Below are 19,072 nucleotides of genomic sequence, written 5' to 3'. Positions count from 1 at the left end.
TGCCATTTTCTTGGTATTTACATTTCAAAAAGCTATTTTTGGCATTTTCGTGGAAAAATAAAGAAATTGCCCCCCCCCTAGGGTTTTGAAAGATATATTCTTTTTCCTCTAACCCTACATTTTTCTGAATGACATCATTGGAAAGAACAAAGTTTAAAACTGAGACTATCAAAAGATTTGTAATTCATATCGAAACAATTACTTATCTGCTAAGAAATACCAACAGTGTTTAAATGTAAACTAAGTCGAGTCGTTGTATTGTTCTCAAGGCCAGAAAGAAGAATAACCAAAGAAATATTGAATAGCTGTTCGCTTCCATTTCTATTGTTACCGTTTTTACATTAGGAAAGCTACCTCCAACTAATTTCTTCTTATCCTGTTTACATAGAAAAGTTATTAAGAACTTGTCTTTAATGATAGCATGGTTTTTCGTATGAACAGTTTATAGTCCTTGTTCAATGTAACAAACTATCACATTATTGGCTACGTAATTTATATAGCAGATTCATTGAGACCAGCAAGTCTACACTGTTCTATCCTTTTTTGGGATGAATCTATGCAACATTAGTGTCATATTGGTGAATGAAACTACTCTGAATACAACTTATAGGCTCGCGTGCTAAATACGTCATTAGTTAAAGGTTAGAGTTCATTAGTCAAATGTTCCATACAAATTTGATGATATACCCCTTAGACAGGTTCTTTAAGGCGTGATTTGGATTATGAGACACGAGAGAGTTAAGTTGGATACTGAAAAATATGACGGTTTAGTAGGGCTCGATTTTAGCCTTTGAAATTGAAAAGTCTTTTTCGGCAAAGTCACTTCGTTTCATTATCTTAACATGTTTCTTTCTAAGCATCTTCTCATAGCCTAAATTATATAACAGGAAATAGCTACACACATTTTTAGATTCTAAAAACGATTTGCCGAAAAAAAAGATTTATTAAAGTGCAACCAAGCAAATTTCTTATAAATAATGAATTCTGATAAACTTTCAGGTTGTTCTAAATGACAAATTAACAAACGTGTGTTGTAGAAGCATTGGGCATATTTCAGTTTTTTTCAAAAACCTATTTTCCAGCCTGTTACTTCTTATTTTTGCTTTAAAAGATAATAGCAGTCAAAGTTCCTGTAATCATTCTTAGCATAATTTTCTTTATATTAAATAAGAAATCGAAAGCTTTCTCCTCTGGACAATAGGAGCCATCTATTTCTTATTTCGCCTAAAGAACTGGAAAGCTAGGTGTCTTCATTTAGAAAGCTAGATGACTCTGTCAATCTTCTATCCATAATGTAAACTAGATTATGCAGAGCAATTGAAATTTTTTTTTATTGGAAATAAAATCTTTTTGAAGAAAGTATTGGAGCACCTAAATTGTAGAAATTGAGTCAGGAAGAAAACCTACTCCCAAGATGACTTTCCAGCTACGCAGAATACATTCAACCTCTATTCGCTTTGTTAAGCCTTCTTTTAAATGATATGTGCAAATATTATTCAGATTTTACCTTATTTTTCTGTTTGTTCTTTTTTTGTGTTGTTATTACTTGTAACAGTTATAAAATTATTGTTAGTGATTTTTTTCCATTAAATTTTCATGTTCGTTAAACTTTTTTCTTGTGGAATATCTCTGACATAAATATATTATAATATCAGTGAGTAGCTTGAAAAAGCACTGGTTTTCTTCTCATTTGTAGGATCTACAGTAAAAAAATAGAATTTTGGTGATAAAAGTACTAAGCCTGTCAAAAAGAATAGTCAAAACAGGAAAAATTAAATCTGCCCTGCAAAAATTTAAAGGAAACAGGTCAATCATAGGCAGCGCAATAGCTCTGCCTAAGTAAAGAGCGATGTGGGCACAATGCATTATTTATCTATTTTTTTATGTTTTTTCAATGTTTAGACCAGGGTACTTCGTATCGAAGGAGTTGTCATAGAAACTTCGAAAAGGACTCATTCAATTGGAAACTGAAAGTGCTAGGGCTATTTTTTTCAACGTTGTTGAAAGGTCCGGAAATTATGTATTTTAGGATGACACCATCCTACAGCCCTCAGGGCAAAGGTTGTAGGTTATGCCTTAGGGGGGTATAAGGCTTATATATAGAAAGAATGATCATACAAACTTCAGAGGGGGCTTATTGGATTGCTAATCAGAATTTTTAGTTTCCTTTTTGAGATTCAGAGTGATGGGAGGGCGGATACCCCCCGCCCACACCTCTTATTTTCTCAAAATGCATCTAATGTAAATTTTGAGATGATCACTTGTTGTCGTAAAAATTTCGAGAAAGACTTATTCGATTGAAATTGAAAGGGCTCGTGCTCTTTTCAATAGTCGAAAGTGATTGGAGGGCAACTAACCCCCCTCTCACGACGTTTAATTGGTAATCAGAAGTTCTAGTGCCTTTTTTAAGATTCAGAGTGATCGGGGGGTGGATACCCCCACCCCCTACACCTCGTATTATCCGAAAATGCATCTGGTAGGAATTTTGAGATTGCTTTTGTTGTCGTAGAAACTTCAAAACAGCTTATTTGATTGGAAATTGGAAGGGTCAGTGCCTTATTTAATAGTCAAAAGTGGCGAGAGGGCAGCCAATCCCCCTCCCACGCCCACCATTTCCCCAAACACATCCAATCAAAATTTTGTAGTAGTCATTTTGTTCAACGTAATTGAAAGGTCCAGAAATTATTTCTTTAAGAATGACAACCCAGCCCCCCCCCCAAATACCTTCAGGGAAAGGGTTTTAAGTTATGCCCTGGGTGAATATAAGGAATAATTGAAAGGGTGATCGTATTAATTTCAGGGGGCCTTATTAGATTGGTAATCAGAAGTTCTAGTTACATTTTTAGGATTCAGGGTGATTGGAGGGTGGATGCCCCCCCCTCACCGTGTATTTTCTCGAAATGTATCTAATTCCCAAAACGCATCTAATCAAAATTTGAGGTTGCCACTTTGTTCAGCGTAGTTGAAAGTTCTGGAATTTATGTCTTTGACAATCCCAATACCTTCTTAAGACCATAACGTAATTTGCACTTTACTGAAATAAAATACATTTAAAATGTTTTACTAAATATATTGGGTGGGGGGAAATCCTCTCCCTTGCACTACAATCACAGCGCGAGTGTCTGGTGCCCTTTTTAAGAGTAACAATAGATTGGAGAGCAAGCAGCGCTTCTCTTACGCCCATTCATTTTCCAAACGCATCTAGTCAAAATTTTGAGACAGCCATTTTTTCAGCATTGTAGAACGGTCCAGCAACTATGTCTTTAGGGATATTAGGTATGTCAAACCCCCACAATTATGTATTTGGCCCATAATACTATAAAACTAAATGTTGCTTTAAAATAAATCAAAAGGCGTTGCGTCTATGGTTACCAATAAGACACCTCAGCAATATATTGAAAACGACAAGGGGTACTTTACCCCCACAATTATGTATTTGGCCCATAATACTATAAAACTAAATGTTGCTTTAAAATAAATCAAAAGGCGTTGCGTCTATGGTTACCAATAAGACACCTCAGCAATATATTGAAAACGACAAGGGGTACTAAGTTGAAACTTTTGGGGATACTACTATTACTACTTCTGCTCTTACAATTTAAATAAATAAAAAGAGCGTAAGTAACAAGCATAGATAGAATCTTTTGTGAATGATATGAAGTTTTATTTTTTAGGTCAACTTCAGAAGCTATAAAATAAAATTAAAAATTGTACTGCTTGTGTCAGGATTAAAAATTGTGGAAAAAGTTTCTCCAACACACGAATAGCAACCCATACTATGGATTCTTACAGAAAAAACTGAAAAGATATACAATACTATTTTTTCCATGCAAAAGACTATTTTAATAAGAAACGAACAGAAATTAAAGTAAAAAAACTTTTTTCACAAGACGTGTTTTTCAAAGAAAAGTAAAGAACTCCATTAAGCCAAGAATGAGCAAAAATTATGTTAAATAATCTTCCAAAAACTAACTAAAACTAACACAAATTATCAATAAATGAAACTCAAAGCAAACAGAAATTACAATAAATAGCCGAGTCATTTCATAACCTCAGAACAGGCACTTACGCAGGAATTTTTTTCGGGGGGGGGGCAAAACCTTCGAAACAGCAGATATAAAGTAGCACTTTTTTATTGAGTAATGCAAAAAGCAGGTATATCGGAAAATGCAGATTAACTTTAATCTGTAGTATTGTAGCGGACGGGTGGGGGGGGGGGAAGACTGAAGCCTCAGAAGTATGTTTTAGGCTCATGTTATGTTCATAGCTATTTAGAACCAGTGATTAATCTATTATATCCCACTGAAAGGGAAATTTTAGGGTTAACAGTGCAATATGGACTCTGTGGGGGGTAGTTCTTTTATCGCAAAAACGTAGATTTTAATGAAAAATGATAGTTTCCAAAATTGATCCATTAAAAGCTGTACTTTATCCTGAAAGGGGGGGGGATAAACGCCCTAATATCAAGGATAATTCTATTTTGCTTTGGGAAGCAAACTCTCTTTACAAAAAAAAAAAAAATAACAGCACAATTGCTAATTACTTCAAAGAGGGTAAAAATTTAGACAAAAAATGGGTTAATAATTGGGCAGTGACTTGACCGGATAATGGCATGCTGTAAAATCCCCCAAAAAAGGAAGGCTTCACATATGTATCTAGATTCTTAATAAATGTCCTACTTTTGCCAGAAATCCCAAGAAACCATGGGGAAATTAAACATTTCATAAAGTTTCGGGGGGGTGGCCCGAAGCCCCCCTCCCCCTGCGTACGTGCCAGCCTTAAAAATTAACATGAGTAGGGCCGATAACCCCTTTTATTCTCAAGACCAGAACACAATTTTCGCTTTACTGAAAACGAAATACGTTTGAAATGTTTTTACCTTTCTTATTTTCATAAAATAAATAATTATCAAAACCATAAGGAACAAATTTCAACATATGTCAATTAAACTGACAATCCACGGATATTCGTTTGTTGTTTGTTTTCCAGTAAAGCATAAATTGTGTTCTGGTTTTGAGAAGGCATGGGGGTTATCAATCCTACTCGTGTTAATTTTTGCTCGTTTTGAGTTTGATTCGGCTATTTATTGTAATTTCTGTTTGTTTTGGGTTTCATTTATTTATTAATAATGATTTGTGGTAGTTTTACGCTTGGATGATTATTTGACTGAATTTTTGCTCATTTTTGGCTTATTCTTTCTTTGCTCATTCCTGGTTCTTTATCTTTTTTGAAAAACTTGTCTTGTGGAAAAAGTTTTTTAAATCAACAGTAGGAAAAGTATATTTAAGTTTCTAAGTTGGCTCATTGGAAACAAATTAAAATGAAACATTAAAAAATGAAAAAAACCTGCAATTTTTTTCTTTCTTTGTATCTTATTTTATGACATATTTTTTCCCTCTTAACTGTTAAATTATATGTATTATATGTAGTTTATCATGGATTTTCCGTATGGTCAAAAAAAAAGAATAAGAAAAAAACTCACAGAGCTTATTGAAAATTTTGCTCTCTCACCAAAATAGACAGGTAGGTTTAATCAAGTACGAAGGGGTATAAAAAGAGTCATCAGCAAGAATAAATATTAATCACCAATTTCTTTTTTGAGCCTTTTCTATTACCTGTAATCTTTCTTGGTTTACTAAATTGACGATTTTCCATTGGCTTGATAGGATTAAAAACAGATTTAATGAAATCCATTTTTTTTAAATGTCTAATAAATTATTTAATTGTAGATGCCCTATTTGATAACTGCTATACTTATATGTATATCATTCTTCAAATTAAGCATTCACATTCATTGGGGCAAGAAATTGGCATTGCTAACAACTAAATTGACTATTCAGCTACTGCATAATTTCCTGCATAAATCTTTTTGGGATCAGGCAGATTTACATATCTTACAGATGGATTAATATTCACATAATCAAGGTAGTAAATCGATAAATTCAGACCCTTTTTGACTTTGATATTGCGTGGCATTTCAACGGCTTTGTAATAGAGTTGGATCATGACCATCCAATTAAACATCCCTCAATGAATGACCTTTAAATCCAAGCTGTATATTCCATTCAAAGGGAATAAAATCAACGAAGCGGACGCTTGTTTGATAGAATCATATACGTTTCAAATCTGATCAAGTTAAAGGTTATAAATTATAACTTATAATTGGAAAATCCAAAAGACAAAGTACCCAGAAGTTTGATTCTATGATGTTGAAATGCTAGCATACCACACCAGTTTCTGCTTAACCCTAAGCAGTAAGGGCACATACTTGATGTGTAAGTACTTAAACGGCCTTAAAACATCCTTTTTTGTGCTTCTTCATCTATAATTATTTTAAGATGAATTTAAACAATGTTTGTCTTGCGCCTCATTTATGGGCAAGTAAAATTTACTTTTTGCAAACTATAATGAAAAACCTCATCTGTCAGACTCAAGTCGGTTGCTAGTTTTCCTCTTGTTGATTTGAGCTAGGGGTGCATATCAGTAGAGATTTGACTTCAATTAGATGAACTAGAATATAATTGATGACAATTAAGTATTTGTTATTTTTTTCGTTCTAATGCTACGGACTAAAAAAAGGAGAAAATGCACAATTTACCTTACTATAAGTGCAGAAGGGACTGCAATGTTAGCCCCTCTAACGTATTATATACAGCTTAGAGGGCTAAACTTGTTGTTTTTGACTGAAGATTATTGCAAATAATTAATGATAATTATGTTATGAAGTATCGCCTGAGTAAATATAAGCTCAAATACCGTCTTTTAAATGGTCAAAGACAGACTCAATTTCGAGTTGGTCTAGTTTGGATTCGACTTCAATTTGAACCGGATATTTGAAATACAGTTCAGCAATGATATTATTTTTATCACTACTACAACTTTGATGTGTTTTGGTACTAAAAATAAACTATCCTGTACATAAGGGGGGCTACCCCTACCCTTTGGTCTTTGGTTTCACTAATAACCGAAACCGTTCTAGAACTGAAAAATATAACCAGTTGGAAATTGCAAGTGTCTTGCTTACTGATTGTGATTTAAAACATTTGAATTAAAAATTATATCGTCTAAAGTGAAAACTAACAAATATATCTTTCCTTTCTCAAGGTATAGGAGCTTCTTATTGAGTTGCTCTTGTATTAGGTTGCGTTTTAAAACGTTTGAATTAAAAAATCTTTTTTTAAAGTGAAAACTAACAAATAGATATTTCCATACTCATGGCATAAGAACTTCTTATAACATTGCTCTTGTATTGGAACATCCCTGAAAACAATCGAAAATTTAGCATAAAAAATGTGGAGTTGAGGGGACATCTTTTTTACTGTAATATGATATTAAAGGTACGTCAGGGAGTTTGCCTTCAGAATAATGGTTTTTGTATTTCATCATTTCTCATTGGATAAAATGCTCTGAATTTCAATCTCCCATCATGTTTTGCCCAGGCCAAGAAGGTGAGAACGGGGCCTGGCTACCCGTCAATCGTTCCTAAATTAAAAAAAGTGATAGGCAATCTTAGTTGTAAGCAGATATAGGGGACAGAAGGCCGTCATGGAGTATGCCAATAATATAATCCGAAACTTTCGAATTCGGTCAAGTTTCTCCTAAGGTTTATGTATTTGCTCTTTGTTAAAGTATTACATTTGCGTAACTGGTTCATTTGCATAAAGAATTGAGTGTCCTAAAGTTTTTTTTTCAGATAAGATTTGATATCAATTTCGACATGATTCGATATTCTCACCTTTCGATAAGTTTTTTTCAGATAAGATTTGATATCAATTTCGACATGATTCGATATTCTCACCTTTCGATAAGTTTTTTTCAGATAAGATTTGATATCAATTTCGACATGATTCGATATCTTCACCTTTCTCAATTTCGATATTCTCCCCTTTCTATCCAATTCATTGATGCTTCTTTTTCCTTTTGAAATCAGCCCTTCGTATAAACCAGGATCGTTTCTGCAATTTTTCTTTGAGAGCCAAGTTCAACAAAGAATTTAAACCACAACCTAACAGTCTCCTGAATCCTTCAATATATAATGATAAATTCATCATATCTTTGGCCTCTTGTCCCTGGGGCTGGACTTGTCGTGCTACGCTCGAACTTTTAAGTTTCTACTTTAAAACGGATACCATTAATTCACTACCTTAAATTTTGACGTGACGCTATATTTGACCTCGGTTGACCCTTTGGTCAGAGTAACGTGTGAAGGGGTCTATTTCCTATGTTTTTTTTTGGTTCTTGAAAAGGCCAGTAAAGCTTACGATTTTTATTCAAAATAAACCCCTTCCAGAATTGTAGAGCCACTGATTCAATATGATCATCTACGGTGAAAAAAATAATAGTAATAAATAAACACGAACTGTTACATGATAAATGTGACGCCTGATATTTTGATAGTTAAAAGCTTGACAATTCTGGGAGGGAGCTCTTTGGTATTTAGAATTTGATGGTGTAAATTTCATCAAGATCAAATCTCATTTTAAGTGGGTTTTCCCGTTTTCTGAAATTATGTAAATTTACTTATGCCAATTACTTTTGATTGATACCTTTAAATTTTGATAAATTATGTATATTTGGAGTCGGCATAAAACTCAGACATCAATTTGTATTTTATTTGTATCAGAGTCAGAAGTTGTGTTGTAACAATTTTCTTCTTAAGTTGTACCTTATATAATAATTTATTTGAAAAATAATGTAAAAGACAGCAGTTAATCTTTCATGACATCTTTTGGGATATTTCTCCGGATCCAATCTGTTAGAGATTCAAGAGTCTCGACACACTGCTTGAGGTTTCCGCATGGCTCAGTTCTCCCCATTATCTTTTGTCCTAAGTCAAACAGTCCCCCTTCCCACTTGACTACACATTTTCATTATGGTACGAATGTCGACAACTATCTTTGGGTGTTGTCATCGTCAAGAATCATGATTTATGAAGGAGGGTGGACGGGGAGAGAAGTGTATCTGAACAATTAGATTAGTTCCTGTCGAATCTGGAGCATTTATCCTAATTTAACGACTAGTTACATAACGAACTGTTAATGGAACTGCTGAAGATATCTTATCTTTCATTGTTCTTTGCTCTTTTTCAAAGTTGTGATGCGGACAATTTTCTACAAATAATGAGACTGTAAGTCTACATTTATTTGCATTAATAAAAAAATCAAGTTTTTCAAAGAAAAATAAAAGCCATTTTAAAACCTAAAACGAACAGAAACATTATAATATAATAATTCAAACAGCTGCTACAAAATCAGACAATTACTTCAAAATTAACACAGATATGATAAACGGAACAAAAAATAAACAGAGGTTAAAATGAACAATCCCGTCAAACATAAAGATTACATATACTGATATAGATGAACGCTTTATATAGATGAATATAGATGAATTGCTATAAGGAACAGTAATTAAAATGGACCCTTAGTCCAGCCAATAATTCTTGTAAGTTGCATGCCAATCGGAAAGGAAATTTTCTTAGATCGTTTATGGACCTTATATTTAGGGGGCCCGTGCCTTACTTAGCTAACAATGATGTTTGACCCTTTTTTCGTGGAACAAAATTTTTCTTTTAATTTTATTTTTGTGGGTTGGGCTTCCCTGGCTCAATCTCTTGACGATATGATTTTTAAGTCAATACAAAAATGATCTTCTTAGGGGGGATTTCCCCCTCCAACTACTATTTTCATTAGGTTACACTTGTCCCAAGGATTTAAATCTGTAAGTTTTAAGCTATAAATCTATCTGTAAACATTTTGCAGTTTGTATAATTTCCGAACCTTAGCTCTGAAGCTCGAAAGGAATTGGAGCCGAACCCTGTCATCCTCAAAGCCATAATTATTTGATCTTTCGACAATTCTGAACAGCTATATTAAATTTTTGACTCCATGTCATGAGGAAATTACGGGGACTAGTGGTAAAAGGAGCATAGGCAAGGAGCCAACTATTCTCATCCAATCATTTTAGGCCTTTGAAAAGAGCCCTAGAACTTTCATTCTTCAATCAAATGAGTATTTCCAAAGTTTCTACGACCACCCCTTCCATAAGAAATGGCCGGGAAAAAAGTAATAATCCATTGATGGAACATGGCTCTTTACTTTAGGGAGCACTATACCTATGCCTCTGAGTAGACGTAGAAAGACTTGTACATCTATAAAGTTGACTATTTCTGGTACTATAAACATACTTGTATCAGAAGTCTCCCCCTCCTAGTCAGGACCAAAATTATTGAGCGGATAATCTATCACTCCTTAATATATCACATATATAGAGTCTAACTCTAATATTTCGTTGTATCTCAAGATTGTTTGTGTCTTATTTACTAAAAGATGGTAATATTTATGACCTTAAAACCTTCATAGACCAGTTCAAGGCTGAGTACAGCCAAGGGGAAGAGAGATCTAGGGCATTTCCCTGGACCATTAAAAATAACTGTAAAAGGTAAAGTTTGGAATCATCAGAAAAAGTGCTACTCCAATAGTAAAAAGGACTTGTTTTAACCACTTCCTTCGTTTTGAAAATTTGCGAGTTACCTTGAATCAGCCCTAGGTGTCTTTACGATATTAAGCTAATTATTTCAAATAATCTCCCCTCTTTACTAGCTCTAATTTTAGCTTTGAGAGAAAATTCATAGTAGCTATCAGTAGCTTTAGTAAATTATACACTTTCTAAATACAGACACTAAAATAATATATATATATATATATATATATATATATATATATATATATATATATATATATATATATATATATATATATATATATATATATATATATATGCATATTTATCGTATATATTAGTCATGGCTTCTAGCCACAATACCAGTACCATGTCGGGTTGACTGCCACCTTTACATCCTATTTTCACGTTTCTTTTCCGAGGTGCTGCAATTATTGCTGCTAAGCAGTGTTTAATTATGATTCTTGGTTTGTCAAAGTATCACTTTTTAAATCTTATATGATAAGGGTACACAGGTAACGTTGAAGACTCTCTCTGCCAATTTGAGATTTCCTGTCTGTCTCATGCGGTAGTTCTTGTTTCAATCTGATTCATATACAGTTTTTCCACTTCTACCGATTTTCGGGAGATCTACCGAATTCTCTATCCATCTCCCGACAAAAAAAGAAGATCCCGAAACTACCAAAAATCAGAAAACTCTGAATCCCCGGAAATTATTACTTTATGTTGGTGGACATTATTTGTTTTTGATATGGCTCTGATGAAGAAAAATGTCCTAAGTCAAAACAGCTTTAAAATGAACGAGATACGACTACACTTACTTTCCAAATTAAATACATGTCATTTTTTCGAGCTTCTATCTGCTTCCGAAGTTCCCCTTCGAAACAGAGTCAACTTTGACAAAAATTGATCGACGAAATCCCGCTTTTCTTTCCGGAATCGCTCTCAAAGTTTTTAGAATGTGGTACTTTATTTCGCAAATCGCTCAAGCACCTCCAAAAACATAACACAAAATAAAAAACAGTCCTACTAAAAATTCTACCCAACCCTGAGGACTTTTCCTTCTCAACGCCCCGCTCTTTACGCTAAAGTTTGACTCTTTCTCTTAACTCTACATTTTAAAACAGTAAAAAACTTTAGCGTAAAGAGCGGGGCGTTGAGAAGGAAAAGCCCCTTTCGTATAAAGAGTAATTTCTGTTAGTTTTAAGTTTTAATGTCGCTCCTTACTTTCATTTAAAAAACTTGTTTTTTTTTATTTAATTTCTGAACGTTTTTGAATCAATGCATGTTTTGATTTCGGCTCTCCGCAGAAGAATAATTAAAATAAAATTTGTATATTTATTTTTTTTGGCTAAATGGCTTTCTCATAATTTTGATCGAATGATTTTGAGGGAAAAAAAGAGCGGGGGAGGGATCCTAGTTGCCCTCCGATTTTCGGTTAATTAAAAAGACAACTAGAACTTTTAATTTTTTACGAATCTTTTTATAAGTAAAAGATATACGTAACTTATAAATTAGCTTACGTAAAGAACTTTTGTATTCTTATGTTTTTATTACATATATGAGGGGGTTCGCCCCCTCGTCAGTACCTCGCTCTTTACACTAAAGCTTAAATTTTGTCCCAATTCATTAAGAATGACCCCTGAATTACAAAAACCGCAGAATAAATAGTTGAAATTACTAAAAATACTTTAGCGTAAAGAGCGAGGTATTAGGAGGAGGTGAGCCCCTCATATGGGTAATAATTTCTGTTCGTTTTAAGTTTTAATGCTGCTGCTTACTTCCAGGTGAAAAAAACTTTTTCACTGCTTTTTTTTAAGTAATGCTAGTAAATCCTGCGCTCCCTTCATGGAAATTTTCTTCCCCCATGAAAAATTCCTCGATGGAAAGTTCCCCCAGCATATCCCCCTCTTCTCAACCCCTGCCTCCAACCAAAAAATCCTCCTGAAAATGCATGTTTCTTCCCAATAACCATTACTATATGTAAGCACTGGTCAAAGTTTTGAACTTGTAACCCCTCCCACGGGGACTGTGGGGGAGTAAGTCGTCCCCAAAGACATAATTATAAGGTTTTTCGACTACGCTGAATAAAATGGCTATCCCAGAATTTTGGTCCGTTGACTTTGGGAAAATAATTAGCGTGGGAGGGGGCCTAGGTGCCCTCCAATTTTTTGGTCGCTTAAAAAGCACTAGAACCTTTCATTTCCGTTAGAATGAGCCCTCTTGCATTATTCTAGGACCACTGGGTCGATACGATCACCTCTGGGAAAAAACAAAACAAACAAATAAACACGCATCCGTGGTCTGCGTTCTGGCAAAAAATACAAAATTCCACATTTTTTTAGATAAGAGCTTGAAAATTCTACAATAGGGTTATCTGATGCGCTGAATCTGATGATGTGATTTTCGTTAAGATTCTATGACTTTAGGGGTTGTTTCCTCCTATTTTCTAAAATAAGGCAAATTTTCTCAGGCTCGTAACTTCTGATGGGTAAGACTAAACTTGGTGAAACTTATATATTTAAAATCAGCATTAAAATTCAATTCTTTTGATGTAGCTATTGGTACCAAAATTCCATTTTTTAGACTTTTGGTTACTATTGAGCCGGGTCGCTCCTTACTACAGTTCGTTACCAAACTGTTTGAAACTGAAATATTTTTTTTTTTGTTCAGTGGGTTAATTGCTTGGAATAACAATTATTTTTTGAAATATACTTTAAGAATTTCCTTAGACTATTGCATTTCATTTCAAAAGGGAATTTAATTTACTTCATATTAATCATCTATGCTGATAAAGCAAAATAGACTGTTTCCAAATTATCTGTTTACGGCTATGTCATCGGATCTATTGCAGTCATTATGAATACCATATTAACTTACTAGCTTTTAAATAGTTCTTTGGGATTTTTCTTGTAACTAAATTTCAGTTCTCACGACTGAGGGGGAGAGATGGTCAAAGGGCTATATATAAGCTCTTGAGTGTAAATGTTTAGTGAGATTAAACAAAAAGTACTATCGATTGTGTCTTCCAATAACATGTAAGAACAATTTTTCACCGAAAGAGCCATCAGTCAAGTTTTTTTTTTAAGTGTGGACCTCTAGACTATATTGGCTTGTTTCTGAATAAGTAAGGATTATCCTCTTGATGTATCCTCCTCTTTAGATGTAAAGTTTGTAAAAGAAAAGAAATAGGTCTAATTACAACGAATTACATCTACATATTTTAAAAAATCAAAATTTTTCTTTGAAAGTGTAAAACTCCGGACTAATGCTATATTGGCCTATATAATGCCTCTTGCGGCACATGTTTTTTTCCAAATTTTTATCCCGTGGGTGGGAGGAGAAAATATGAAGTCTCTGGGTATAAGGTGTTTTGAATTGCTGATTAAATGTTGTAATATAGTCACTAATGTGAAGTTTCCCTGATTGCTTGTATTTCCTGAACAGTTTCAGGGTCTTTTCGTCTGTTTTCTTAGAATCTCTTTTGAAATCTCCCTGACCCAAATCAACTCACCCTGAATTTAATTCTAGTGCGCACTGGCCTTGGGGATTGCCACATGTGTTTCCCCGAATTTTAAAATTTCCTATGCTGTTCTTATTTCTTTGTATTTTCTTTAATACGGCCCTTACATCCAAATATATTCCTGGCTACCTACCTAATGGCAGAGTATAACAGCAGTTACTGATTTCTTCTAATGAGGGATATTTATCCCTGTTTTATCACTGTTATAACAGCTGTATCATTGTGTTATGTCTCAATGTCTTAGATAATTATTATTGTAAACTAAAATAAGCAAAATATTCATTTAACTTTTAAATTTAGTGAAATTAAATCTGGTAGAATTTGGTCATGGGATAATTTCTCAAAAGCATCATTTATGTTTCAGGAAATGCATTTGGAACTTTTTTTTATATAAAGTTAAAAGTAAAACGCGTCACTAAAAACCAGGGGCGTCCTTTGAGGGGAGGGCAAGGGGGTAGTTCCGCCCAATAATGTGGAGAAAGAATTATCATATACCCCATGCCCCTTGACTATCTGTATATAGACCCTCCCTCCCCCAATAAAATGCTGGAAATTCGCTCCTGTTAAAAACATTAGGGAAGAGTCTCAATCTTACTATTTTCTTCATGCGATAACCAGGGGAGCTGAGAATGAGCTCCGTAATAAATTTCGGAGCTCATTAATAAACGTGTTCTTTCGTTTTCATTTGCAATAACAATGCAAATAAATGTTCAGTTTAGAAGAAAAAGGAGTAATAAATGGCTTGAAAAAACTTGGAATGTATTTGACCCCTTATAGCGTCGAACCCTTATAGGGTTTGAAAATCATTGGTTTTAGAAGCTTTGTTACTTTTAAAGTTTTTGTTTGCCTTTGTAGTTTAAAAAAACGCAGAAAACAAAAAATGAACTTTCTATTAATTTAGTCCTGAACTAATATTAGAAAAAAAAAGCTGATTTGCGCTCCTAACAATATACAACAAAGTTGCTTACGTTTGATGTTCGTTCAAATAGGAAGAGTTAACTCTTAGATAATACCAGAGCTGAAAATACTAGAAATTTGAGTCTAGTGAACATTTTTTTTCCATAATTATAAGATCGTCTTTGATTATGGAGCGGCAGTGTAGCAAATTAGAAAATAAAGAAGCTATTAAAACTAGCTTCATTAAACCTCTTTCTCTAAAGGCAAAAAGCTGCACTGTGTTCTGTATTAGCATTATCTTCTGAATGAAAAGGAGGATTACTATGTAAAACAGAATGCCGACAAAGTTTAATGATTGATTTGCATGTTGGGTCAATAATATTAATTAAATGAATAAAAAATGTCCAAAGGGAAGTAAAGCGCAAATTTAATTCTTAGAGTGAACAGAATCCAATGCGTAAGGATAGCTGACTTTGATATATAGCCCGGCTCTTTGTACTAAGTTTAACTCATACATAGTTGAAACTATGAACAATACCTATAATGTGTTGAAAACTTTAGCTTAAAGAGCGAGAAGTTTGCGGCGTAAAATCCCCTTGTTCTTACGACATTCTCTATTCGTTTAAGTTTTTAATTTGCTCTTTAGGGTTATTGAAAAAAAACTTCTTTCTGGAATGCTAAATTCCTGAATATCTTTAATATAATGTTCCGATCTATCTTAAATATTTCTTTTTTCACTCTCAAAACATTTTTGCAATAACAGGGGGTCTCGTAATCTCTCAGCATATATAATAAACACTTAGTCCAAACATGATCCTCCGAATAAACAGGACTGATAAGTAAATTGTGTTTCGCTGGTACGAATTATGTTTAAGGGTGTAGGGAAAGCCTGTATAGCTATACTATATCTAACCAAAAAGTATTTGAATCTGCGAAATTTACATTTTTCCATTTTGTAGGTTACCGACGATTCCAGTGCGAAGAGGCCGGCTCATATATACCCCCAATTTTGAAACCGTCTATGATTTTTGCTTTGGTTACAAAAATGCTTTGGATTTACAACTCCTCTTTAAATTTTAGCGGACTTACGCCACCCAAAATGTTACCCTCTTCCAAATATTGATTCTTGAACATTGGTTTCTTCAAGATGCAAAAATCCATTCCAATTTCACCAATGTAACAACGGCTTATTTGTGCTTTCAAGGCCGTATCCAGGGGGAGGATCTAGGGAGTTTGAACCTCCTCGAAATGTTTGTCGTAAAAACGTAAGAAAATGAATATAAACAAGTTTCTGATGGGTTTTTAAAAGTTTTTTTTTTGTAAACCCCCCAAAAAACCCTTTTATACCCCCCCCCCCCCCGAAAACAAATCCTGGATACGGCCTTGCGTGCTCTATATGAAGGGACTTGGCGGCAACTTGGTACCTGATTTTTATTGAAGGGCAAATAAACGCGTATACCATCCCGGAAAAATTGTTTAGGGCACAAGGGACTACCCTTAAGCGTAGGAGTCCAGTTTTGGCACCAAAACAACAGAAGTCCTATGTTTAAAACTAACCTTATTGGATTAAAAGTTGATGCAGCTCTAGGAGCAGGGTTGCCTCCTCTAGCCCAAAAGTGCTATTTTAGCTATATTTAATATGTGTAGCCATGTAGAATATACTCAAGGTTTCTATTACTCTATCTTCAAGATAGATTACGGTATCTTCAAGCTTTCTATTACTCTAAAGTCTTGCAATAAGTTGCAACTTTATTCCTCTCCTAGTAGATCAGTCAGACAGGCACGAATGCAGGTTTTTTTCGTTAGGAGAATAATTCTGAGCTCCTATTTTGGAATTCTATAACTTCAAGTTCCAAAATAAGCGTCACATGAAAAATATAAGATATTATTTAAAAAACTAATAATGCTGAGATTTTGGGAGGAGTTAAGGGCTTGGAGGCCATCCCTTATGGAACTGCTTTTAATCGGCATTGGACCATTGAGGCTGCACATTAAAAACAAATTATTGAAAGAATAACATAATATTTTTGGAGCTTTCAGAGGCTATCAAAGCTCGCAGAAGGTTTTACTAAATAATTTAGGTCCCAGCGCTATGATCCTTAAGGAGGAACATTTGTGCTTTTACCTTACATTTAGTGGCTTTTTGATGGGATTTTGATCAAACTATTGTGGGTTAAAAACGGGTATTTTAATTTTAAATTTACAGCTTTAAACAAGAAAACCTGCGAATGTTAAATGCAGAATACTACGAATAACTACCGTAATTCTGACATTTAGTAGGGCATTAAAATTTCAGTTTACAAATTTACTACGGATGACAAATTAGACGAAAAAAGTTGTGCATTATGTGTTTGCTTTAATTTGTGTTTGGTAGGATGTATAGTAACTAATTCCGATATTATAGAAAGAAAATCGATGACAAAAGACGCTATTAGAAAATGGAAGAGCCACCAAATAACCTTTCCCCTTGGTTTATTTTTTACAAATAAGAAACCTTTATAAGTATTATTATTCTGCCTACAGTACTGAAAGCTTCCTCAGCTGTCTTAAAAGCTACTAATTAATTCTTCGCCTGTCATTCTTAATCTAAGACATTAAATCTAACTATTCTTTTTTTTACTCTGTTTTAGCTCTAAAAAATAAAATAGATTAAGGTTGATGGTTTCAAGGCGGTTAAAATGAGAAAATAACAGAGCAACTCAGGTTTTGTTCCATTTCAGCGATCAGTCTGTGAAATGTCTCAGCGAAAAACTCGTATGAATTATGTCAAGCTTGACGACGGAAGAATCATAGCCACGCCTTCCGCGGCTGCTGCCTTTTTGCTCAAGTAAGTAATGTCTTGTAGAAGTATTTTTTACTCGTTTTCCTAATCCCAGTAATTCTGAACTAATTTTCATTTACTTTTGATCTGATTTTATACAGTTAGGATTGAAGTATTTGGGTTAAAAAGCTAAATAGAAATTACAGTAGGGTGTACACGATTGGATGGCATACAGATAGTAGGTATACCTAGAGAGAGATAGAGAAAGACAGTTAGAAGGACCTTGACAATGTTTCGAATTTCTTGTTGAGTACAGTTCAAAGGGCCAGAAAAAAGGGAAAAATATGTAGTCAAAATTACCCAAATGCCCCTGAAACTGTCTTCACCGTGGCTAAATCAATGAGGAATTTCTAAATTTCTTTAATGCTAAACTGATTTATTGATATTTGCTATCTTCAGCTACCCAAAAACCCTGCCACACTTATTCTGAAGATTTGATCCTGAAATAGCGTGACTTTAGGAAAGCAGAACGAAATAGCCTGGCTGAAGCAAAAAACTCTTTAAAGTTGGGTTTTTGAGTGAAATATTTAAGTGAGTGTTTTTTCCCTATGGTTTTTTGTAAGCTGAGGCTGATGAATCGATTATGTTTCTTGTTTTGCTTATCATAAATGTTTTATGAGTTAGATATTTCTATTCATTCAATCAAACTAGCTTTTAAAATGTCAAAATGCATTTCCATGTATGCCCTTATTCGCGTCTTGTTAATCTTACTGATGGCTTGGGGGAAATTCCTTTTAACTCAGACGATATGGAAGTGCCTTTCCCGTTTCTCTTTATTTGGATATCAACCAGTAGTATGTGTTTATTTTCTTTCTTCCAAAGTTCTAATGTATCTCTGCTTATGACACTCGATTCTGGAAATAGAATTAATATACATTGGCATAAATGAAAACAGATCTAGATGAAAACTCGATGCATAGCACATGAAAAAACAGCATAGGCCTACTGAATAAAATTTCTAGATCCTGATTAAACTAAAAATTTTAAGTAACCTTGATGTGGATTTTTCTAACGCTACTGAGAATTCAAATGGCTTATAAGGGAATGTGAAACAATTCATGGTAAAGAATCATACATATGAAATGATCCGTACCAAAAACAACCAAAATTAGTTTTGGCAGCCTACATTGGGCCCAAATTATTATTAATAACGTTCATATATCATCGTTCAGATATTCGGATCGTCGTTCAGATATCAGTTCATAATTATTACTAAATAAATAAAGCAATTTTACTTTTACACGATATTTTCCAGCAGTACTGAATCGTAGCTGCGATTATGGTTGCAGTGTCAGATGAAACGTAGTAAAGAAGGAACTCTAGCCGATAGCAACCGAAATTTGAAAAACGTGTAAAAAATAGAAACAAAT

The 19,072-nt window shown here is 34.0% G+C and overlaps 1 protein-coding gene across 4 annotated transcripts in view; it reads left to right on the top strand.

Moving 5' to 3' along the window:
• Window positions 1–19,072, top strand: part of LOC136029215 (kinesin-like protein KIF26B) — a 262,695-nt gene that overhangs the window by 126,405 nt on the left and 117,218 nt on the right. For all 4 annotated transcript variants that reach the window (XM_065707416.1, XM_065707417.1, XM_065707415.1 and 1 more), the window contains one exon: window positions 17,602–17,708. In XM_065707416.1, the coding sequence (XP_065563488.1) occupies window positions 17,602–17,708 (107 nt within the window). The remainder of the gene's footprint in view (window positions 1–17,601; window positions 17,709–19,072) is intronic.

This window comes from Artemia franciscana, chromosome 7 (genome assembly GCF_032884065.1).
Source record: "Artemia franciscana chromosome 7, ASM3288406v1, whole genome shotgun sequence".
Taxonomy (NCBI): Eukaryota; Metazoa; Arthropoda; class Branchiopoda; order Anostraca; family Artemiidae; genus Artemia; species Artemia franciscana.
The sequence above is the reverse complement of the archived record's forward strand: the minus strand, read 5'-3'. Positions and strand labels throughout refer to the sequence as shown.